Below are 8637 nucleotides of genomic sequence, written 5' to 3' on the forward strand. Positions count from 1 at the left end.
AGGAGTGTTAAATTTTTTTTTTCCCCCATTTCACCGCGCTTATTAAAATTCCAGCGCACCACTCCAGAGAAGTGCATCACCCCCCACCGGCTGCGTCACCAATAGGGTGCTCGCCAAGCAGTAGAGGGGGCAACGCGTTCACCACTCCTCCTGGGATACCTCTCCCTGCACGCGCATAAACTTATGTATAGGAAGACATGACTCCATACGCACACCTATGGACCGCGCGCTTAAATGTATGCAAAGGGGGAACCACTGCGCTACTGCTGAAGGCTCCTGATCTACGGCTGAAGCGATGCTTGCATGTAAGCCCCCTATGTAGAGATAGGAAGAGCTCACTGTGTCTTACGCCAACTGGGAAAAATCCACTCCTGCGCAAATCGGGGACAAACGACGCGACCCTTGATAGTACGGTGACCCCCCAAGGGAACGAACAGGCCAACTTTATGCAATATGTTTTCAAGTGGGGAATAGGCAACAAGTTTCGCTCGGATCCAGAAAACAGGTTCGGTCCCTTCATAAAGGGTGGAAAAAGAGCGCAAAGAAAGGATGGAAAAAAAAAAAAACAACAGTTGCACACATCCCTGCTGGACAGACGCCTTATTAACAAATGGCAGGGTGCAGACCTTCCATCAGTGCACAACTCCACCGCCAATCACCCCGTATGCTCCTCCCAATTTAGGTTCCACCCCGTGCACCTTAGTCGTGCCAAAGAAGTTACCATCAGGAAGGACTACTTCGATTCAGGAAATGAAAATATAAAATACGAAGAACTGAATGAACAGTGGGAAGTTTTCTGGTTTGAAAATAACAAGCTGAATGCGAAGCCCTTCCCCATTAAGAAGTATGGCATAGAATCAGCCAAAAGGGAGGCCATCAAATTTTTCGAATCGTTAAAGGTAAAAAATGGAAAGATTTTTTTTTTTTTACATAACCCTGCTTTGTGTATTGTTTTACACACGTGGGGTCATTAATTGGATATCATTTTTTTTTTTTTATACGCCTTCTCGAATACCTCCCCCCATTTGTGCATTTATTTTATTCATCCCGCTTAGCAAAACAAGCGCATTAATGACAGGCCCCATTACGAGTCCGGCGTGGAAGGTAGGCACAGCTCCGTTTCACCTTTCAAGGGGCCTTCTAATGACCATGTGTAGGCACACGCATGGGTTGATAACCTCATGTGTAGTTGCACACACTTGCGATTTATTCCCCGTGTGCTTACTCACATATGTGCACCACTTCCCACACGCAGGGGTCCACTACGATGTCGTAACCAATTGCTGGGTGGCATTCTACCGGCAGAGGAACTTCCCCGTGTGCAGGTCCTTTTCAGCCGAGTACCACGGGTTCGAAACGGCCAAGAAGTTAGCCATAGAAAGGGTTAAGCAGTGCAAGGAGTGACGTATTAAAGTAAAGAGGCTCCATTGACCAGCTGGCTCCTTCGTGCGATGAGAAGAAGGAACCATTTCAGTATTGCACTACTCAGAAAATATTGTGTATCCGGTGGAGACCATACTTTTGAATAACGTCCATTTCGTTTTCCCATGCACACGCTGAGTTTTTTTCCCCATCTTTTTAAACATGGAAAAAGAGGACCTACCCTGATGGGCATGGAGATAATATATGAGGTGAGGGGGTTTAAAAAGACACGAGAATAACACCCTCCCTTGTGCCCCATTCCGCATGAAGCGCTGACCGTACAACTTGCGTGCGCATACCCTCGTTTGTAATTATTTTTTGCCATTCGTTTTTTTTTTTCCTTTTTTACATTTTAATAGCTTCATTAACTTCTTCTCATTGTTTTCCCTTTCCCCATTTAAGCGTTTTTTATGTATCCTTTTAAAGTTATATTTAAAAAAAAAAAAAGGGGAGAATATTCCATAAAACAGCAATAGCGCCACAGCTCATAGGTAAAAATCGCACACAGGTATAACTCGCTAAATGCTGTGTCTGCACGGTGCAACTCACAACACACCCGATTTTGTGACCAGGACTCGTTTTACGGGAGCCCCCGAATCAGTGCCCACCGCTTCAATCTGAACCAACTTGTCCAATCCATCAATTACTTCCCCAAAGACAACGTGCCTTCCGTCCAGCCAAGGGGTCGGAATAAATAAAATAAAAAACTGACTTCCATTGGTATTTTTTCCTGCATTCGCCATGGAAAGCATTCCCCGCTTAGTATGCTTTAACGTGAAATTTTCATCCTTGAATTTCTCTCCATAAATGCTCAAACCACCCATTCCGTTGAAGTGCGTTATGTCGCCACCTTGTGCCATAAAATTTGGAATTATGCGATGAAAAATCGAATTCGTGTAGTTCAACATTTTCCCATTCACTACTGTTCCTTTGCATATGCTGACGAAATTTTCCACCGTCTTGGGGGCTACCTTTCCGTACAGCCCGAACGTTATTCTCCCGATCGGCTTGTTATTTATGCTTATGTCGAAGTAAGTCTGCGCAAAAAAAAAAGAAAAAAAATATGAACGGGTCAGCCAAAAGAGCGGTGGTTAGCAAAAAAAAAAAAAAAACTGAACAGGTCCGGTAAAAACGGAGTGGTTAGCTAAAAATTGTGTGCAGATGGGCTAAACGGTACAGTTGTTAAAAAAAAAAAAATATTATGAACCGCTCATGCAAAACCGGAGTGTATGGAAAAAAAAATATGAACGGGTCAAGCAAAAGCGAAGTTGTCCAAAGGGCCCATTATGTTCCCACAGCATCATGTCCCCTGATCAAGTGTACCCAAACGATAAGGGATAACGCCATTGAAAGGAAGCGTGTCACTATTCTCCCTGCTCCCCCCACTTTGTTCTTACCTTGTGAGTGATTTCATGGTTCTCCGCCTGAATGCAACTCCTTTGCAGCAAAATGAATATGGCGAAAACGGTAGTGAGCTAACAAAGGGAAGGGAGGGGCGCATTTTGAGGTAAACACAAATAGGCACAAATGAGTACTCACTCTTTACTCATTTTTACTCTTCTTTTTGACTCACCAGTTTGTTCATTTTGGAGGATGCTTGCTTTTACTTTTCCTTTATATAAAGATATGACTACCTGGCCTACTGATTGACTGACTGACTGTGTGGTGACTACTTAGGATGCATGAATATTTTACTAGAGCTAATTCTCCCGATTTGTCAAAAAAGAAAAAAAAAAGTTCAACCTCTTACATTACACTACGCATATATTTTTTTTTTACCTTTTTTAAGGGGCACACATATGTTCGCTTCCTTACTTTGCGCAATTTTTAGAAGGCCTTGTTCATGCCACAAATCGGTGAAGGGCCAAATGCTGTGAATGGCGGTTCACTTTTAAAAGGTGGCTCATGCATGGGGGGGTACGGTAACAAAATATATATGCTAAGTGTGCCTTTTTTTTTTCTTTCGGAAGGGTACACCTCTTCATCGCGGTTTAATTGACACATTTGAAGCTCCCCTTCGAAGATCACATTTAGCCAAAAATGTAAATCCTTCCATTTAGGCATTCCATTTGTTGTGCATGCCACGGTTAGAAGTTACGAAAACAATTAAAACGTGTGCGTCCCTGTGTATATGCTTATGTACATGTGTCTGTACATGTACACGTTTGCAAAGTGCTGCAGCATTCGTTACGCTTCTTCTGGGCGCACTGGTATGGGGGGGGAAGAACAAAAGGAAGGAGTTTACTTCCTAGTGGTGTGGTATGTATCCTATTCGCCAACGGGGGTAAGGAAGTCCTCCGTGAGGAACAACATTGTGAAGAATTTTAAAAGAAAAAAAAAAGTTTAAAAGGAAAGTGTGCTTTTGGAAAAAAAAAAAAAAAAAACGTATTTGCACACATGCGTTCAAGCGTGCAGGTGCCTACACGTACGAGCGAGGAACATCAATTCGGGAGAAGCAACATCGCTAATTGAAAATGCTGGGTGGTGGGCTACCTTCCGGTTAAATCCCTTTTCTCTTTCGGAGTGAGAACTTCCGACACTTAAAAAATGGCAGCCACTTCAAACTGCGCACGCGGAACGTTTACTATTTGTTCTGGGCTGGACAGAACGGAACGGGGTTTTGCTCGTTAAGGTGGTGTTTCCGTGCCCAGTGAGTTTACGCGTTGATGTTGCACCCTGTTCGCTTTACCCACCGGAAGGAGCCCCCCCGCGGAAGATCCCCAGCAGCTTCCGTTTCAACCTCTCCTTGAATAACCTCGCCTTGGTGTACCCCCCGGAGCTCCCCACATCGCATGTCGTGCTCTCTTCAGATGCAAAGGACTTTTGCAAAGCAGTGGCCAATTTAAAGTCTTCCTGTTCGATTAACCTTAACTCTTCTCGAAGGTTTTTATTTAACTGAAGCTCCAACTGCATAGCCAGCTCTGCGTCTGCTCTCATTTGATCTGTGGTCATCTCTTGGTACAGCTCTTCTTCCTTATGTAAAGCCTGAGCAAGTTCGTAATTTTCCAAATTTTGTTGTCTCTCTTGTTGTAGTGTATCTTGCAGGACTATCGGCGAGGTGATCGTGGAGACGCTTCTTTCACTTTGTGTCCCTATCATTTTGTCTTTCACTTCTACGTCATGTTCCCCATCGGGGAGTTCTCCTCCTTCGTTGGTTAACTTGGTGTCCTCCATTGTTGCTTCACCTCCCTGGGGGGTATACACTGGAGGGGTCCCCTCGCCAACTTGGTTTGGGTCATCTCTCTCATCAGCGCTTGTATCGCAATCTTCTGAGAATTCGCTCCGTTCCGTTTGCTCCTTTGGCTTCTCTTGCTTCTCTTGCTCCTTTCGCTCCTTTCGCTTCTCTTGCTCCTTTCGATCCTTTATTTTTTCTGTGCAGGGCACTATTCCGTCATTTTTTGTTTCCTCCGTATAGGTAAAATTTGTCATGGTGAAAAATGTGCACCCTTGGCTACCTCTCGCTGGTGTGCATGTGACCCATATGTCTGTTCCGCTCGTTTGCGTGACTTCCTCTAACGGGATAAAATTTCACGTACGTGTGAATGACACAAATGGGGGAGGGAGTACCCTGCGTTAATTCCACTTGGAAATGTTCGAAAAAAAATGAGAAGTCCCAACCCAGTAAGGTAAGTTAAACGAATGCGACCCCCGATTAAGTAGCCCCTTGTGTGTTTCCCAAATGGGGATACTAATTTAACTTTTATTGCAAGAAAATATTTCGTCGTAGAGAAAGTGGGGCCTTTCCACGCTTGTGGTGTGTCACCTGACTAACTTCTTTTCCTTTGCCAATGTTTCACCCCAATGTGTGCCTTCTCTTCTTCATTTCGCTCGCTCCTTCGTTTGTTTGTTTTTTTTTTTGGTCTGCGGGTCGGGCCGATTATCGCTCGTCAGCTGCCACATTTGTTGGCCACGTTTGTGTCACTCCCACTCGCCCCCTTTCACCCCTTCCACACAACGAACAAGGATGCACAACGAAGGGGATGCACTACTCCGAATTTGTTTCTCCCCGCAGAATCGCGTCATTGTATGACCCCCAATTCGGTGCGTCCCGCGTAGGGGACAATTCCTGGCGGTGAATTGCAGTCCCATTAACAACGCGGACAAAAAAAAAAAAAGAAGGCTACAATGGTGGGGGAAAGGACAGGAAAAAAGGAAAAAAAAAGAAAAAATTGTTCTCACGCGATTAGTCCAAATACACGCACATTTGTGTAACCCATTTGTGAGAAAACTCGGAAAAAGGAAAAGCTCCTTTTTTATATATTCCAAGAGTGAGAATTCCGCGATGCATACTGAGCAAAGGCATGCTGCAACACATGCATGTTTTTTTTTCCCACTCGAGAGGGGTGGCGAAACCGCTCCCGTTTTTTGCCAAACGTTTGATTTGCTTCCGTGGGAAGTTGCTTTGTTATGTTCTGTTTTGCTTTGCTCTGCTTTGTTTTGTTTTGCCATTCTTCGTCCCATTTTTTGCCTTTTTCCCCTTCTTCATTTTTTTTCCTTTCCACATTCGCGTTTCCCGTTTTGCATTTCCCCGGAGAGACTTCACCATCACTGGGAAGAAATAAAATAAAAAGAAATCCAAAGGAAGAGAAACGAACAAATCGACATGGTGGCACGTGTGTAGACGTTTCTGCACAAATTTTTTAAACCATGCCACGTATGCCCCTGTGCATGCATATGCGCGCGCTCGCAGGCTTACCCATCATTGTATGTACGTTTTGAGGGGCCAACGCTGGAAGAGCGCATTCTGACTCAGGGCGAGGACGGGAAAAAAAAAAAAAGAGGAGCAACTCCGGACAGTCACATAGAACGATAGTAGAACGATAACAGAACGATAATAGAACGATAATAGAAGGAGAATAGAAGGACAATAGAACGATAACAGAACGATAACAGAACGATAACAGAACGGTAACAGAACGATAACAGAACGACAATAGAACGATAATACTACGATAAACAGACCAATGCACACACTTGTACGTGCCGAATTAGCGACGCTGAGAAGGTGAAAGAAACGCTTTGCGAAATGTCTGTTTTGAGCCCTGCGCCACAGTTCTGCTTGGGGACATTTACCCCTGCTACGGCAGGTTAAGCCATTCACATTTTTCTTCCTCTTTTTCCCCCGCTTCGCAGTTCCGTACCCCCCCTTTTTTTTTTTTGGAACCCTAAAAGATCGTCCACATGAATAATTTTCTGTCCTTCCTTTTCGTGACACTTCTGAGCGCCTTCATTTATGCATGTTACCTGTGTGAGTACTCCACCCATCGTCGTGGCATCGCAGCTCGCTCCGTACATGCTTCCTCGAGTGTAGAAGAGCGTATAGAAGCGTGCACACAAACGTACATGGAAGAAGCACAAAATGTGGAGCACACCTAGCGATGTATCTCCCCCTCCCTCTCTAATGCAGACTGCCTCCAAAATGAATACCTAAACAGCTACGGCCGCACCGTGCGCATAACCCTGGGAGCACTGAGCGCCCCCTTTTTTGTCTGCTACTATTGGTCCTTTTTAAAGTGCTCCTTTAACAACCCCGGATACGTGGACACTACGTGGGAAGGTGAGATGAGAGTGCCAATTGGATAGAGAAGTTGGCATTGAGTGTTCACTACCCATGGAGAGCAGCTACTACACATGATGACACACTCACCATGGAGAGCAGCTACTACGCATGATGACGCACTCACCATGGAGAGCAGCTACTACACATGATGACACACTCACCATGGAGAGCACCTTTTTCCCCTTCCCCTCTCCTTCCTGCCCCCCCCAGCAAACGCAGAAGAAAACAACATACAGATCGAAAAGCGGAAAATTAGGAACTACACGCCGAATAAGTACACTATCTGCGATAAGTGTAACTTTCTCGTGAGGCCAGAGAGGGCCCACCACTGCCGGGTAAGTCGCACGCCGTCTCCCAGCAAGAGGGAGAAGACACACGGGAAGGTGTGCTGAGGGGGTGCCACAACAATTTCTGCCATGTACACTCCAGCTGTACGCACGATGCCTCACCTGATGCCTCACCTGATGGCTCTTCTGATGACTCACCTGATGACTCACCTGATGACTCGCCCGATCGCTTCCCCCCACCTTCCAGTCCTGCCAGAGATGCGTGCTGAAGATGGACCACCACTGCCCGTGGATAGGCACCTGTGTGGGCGAGAGGAATTTGAAGTTTTTTTTCCTCTTTTTGTCCTACGGGCTGCTCACAACGCTGTACATTGCCATTACGATTAGCCCCAAGTTTATACTGGCTCTACACGAAAGCGAAAGCAACAAGGTAATCGGGTGAGAGGGGACATCCCGGAGGCGTTATTTGGGTGCACTTCCCTCAAGGTGGGGAGTTACCACGAACCGTTCGCTGGTGCATTAGGCTGGTCACTGTACGTAGGTCCCCACTCGGGCTATCCGTACATGCACAGTTTTCATTCGTCCCTTCGTTCATTCGTTCATTCGTTCGCTCATTTGGTTGCTTGTTTTTTTTTCCCCCCCCTGACATAGGCCTCCGAAACGCTTCACCATGGCGCCCTGCTGATCAGTAAAAAGAACAGGAAAATATATCCCCCCAGTGGGTAGAAAAAATGTGCACGTGCTGTGGATGCTCATCCTACGTGCTTCAAGTAGACATGCGTACATATAAGTCTACCCTTGTGTGTATGTCTCCACTAAATGAAGCATATTCCATCCATTGTCACTCCTCCGTAGCCGTTTGTGCTTCCCTCTCATTGATGATAGCCCTAATCTTCGTAACAAAAGAAAGGAAAAATAAATGCTTCGAAATTCGTATTAGACTCCTTCGAGGGGTCAAGTAGTTGACTGCTAGCCATTTTGTAGCATGCCTATATACACACGGTGCCTCTTTTGCTATCTTTTCTCCCCCTCAGATGAACTGCCAGTACGTCTATTTCATTTCTCGTAACATCACTATAATAGAGTCGTCGTACACGGATAAGGTAAGCAAAAGGAGGGAAAGCAGTTGACTTGAAACTGAGTAGGGCATCACCCTTCGTTCTACTCCATACGATGAGTTAATTTGGTCATTTTGCTGAGGCTGCAAATTTTTGTACCAATTTTTTATGCCTGCCTTACCCCCCGTAGAACCCCTATGACCTGGGCACGTACAATAACTGGAAAATGGTAAGCACAATTTTGAAGACGGCCAAGAGAGCCGCACCAACGAAGTGAAACAAACAAAAAAAAAAAAAAAAAAAAAAAAAA

At 45.4% G+C, this 8637-nt stretch overlaps 3 protein-coding genes across 3 annotated transcripts in view; 2 read left to right on the forward strand and 1 right to left on the reverse strand.

The window, feature by feature from the left end:
* Nucleotides 1-197: 197 nt before the first annotated feature.
* On the forward strand, nt 198-1404 carry PCYB_092180 (transcription factor with AP2 domain(s); the record flags this gene model as incomplete). The annotated part of the gene is made up of 3 exons (XM_004222331.1): nt 198-899; nt 1056-1104; nt 1256-1404. The coding sequence occupies 3 exons, from the start codon at nt 198-200 to the stop codon at nt 1402-1404; spliced, it is 900 nt and encodes a 299-aa protein (XP_004222379.1).
* Nucleotides 1405-1773: 369 nt separating this feature from the next.
* Nucleotides 1774-3080, reverse strand: PCYB_092190 (cyclophilin). Its single transcript, XM_004222332.1, has 3 exons — nt 2996-3080; nt 2820-2897; nt 1774-2459 (listed from the first exon to the last, which is right to left on the reverse strand). The coding sequence occupies exons 1-3, from the start codon at nt 3005-3007 to the stop codon at nt 1968-1970; spliced, it is 582 nt and encodes a 193-aa protein (XP_004222380.1). The 5' UTR covers nt 3008-3080; the 3' UTR covers nt 1774-1967.
* Nucleotides 3081-5822: 2742 nt separating this feature from the next.
* The window catches only part of PCYB_092200 (DHHC-type zinc finger protein), a gene marked incomplete at its 3' end in the record, with an annotated part of 3207 nt that continues 392 nt past the window's right edge, over nt 5823-8637 (forward strand). Inside the window, exons 1-6 of the mRNA XM_004222333.1 lie at nt 5823-6130; nt 6595-6670; nt 6830-6979; nt 7193-7317; nt 7517-7699; nt 8304-8372. Of these exons, the coding sequence (XP_004222381.1) occupies nt 6604-6670; nt 6830-6979; nt 7193-7317; nt 7517-7699; nt 8304-8372 (594 nt within the window). The 5' untranslated portion in view covers nt 5823-6130; nt 6595-6603. The remainder of the gene's footprint in view (nt 6131-6594; nt 6671-6829; nt 6980-7192; nt 7318-7516; nt 7700-8303; nt 8373-8637) is intronic.

Source organism: Plasmodium cynomolgi, chromosome 9, assembly GCF_000321355.1.
Source record: "Plasmodium cynomolgi strain B DNA, chromosome 9, whole genome shotgun sequence".
Taxonomy (NCBI): domain Eukaryota; phylum Apicomplexa; class Aconoidasida; order Haemosporida; family Plasmodiidae; genus Plasmodium; species Plasmodium cynomolgi.

Coding starts and splice junctions, on each gene's coding strand:
- PCYB_092190 (XM_004222332.1), bottom strand. Junction 2,460..2,819: donor ACCATGAAATCACTCACAAG/GTAAGAACAAAG, acceptor TTTTTTGCGCAG/ACTTACTTCGACATAAGCAT.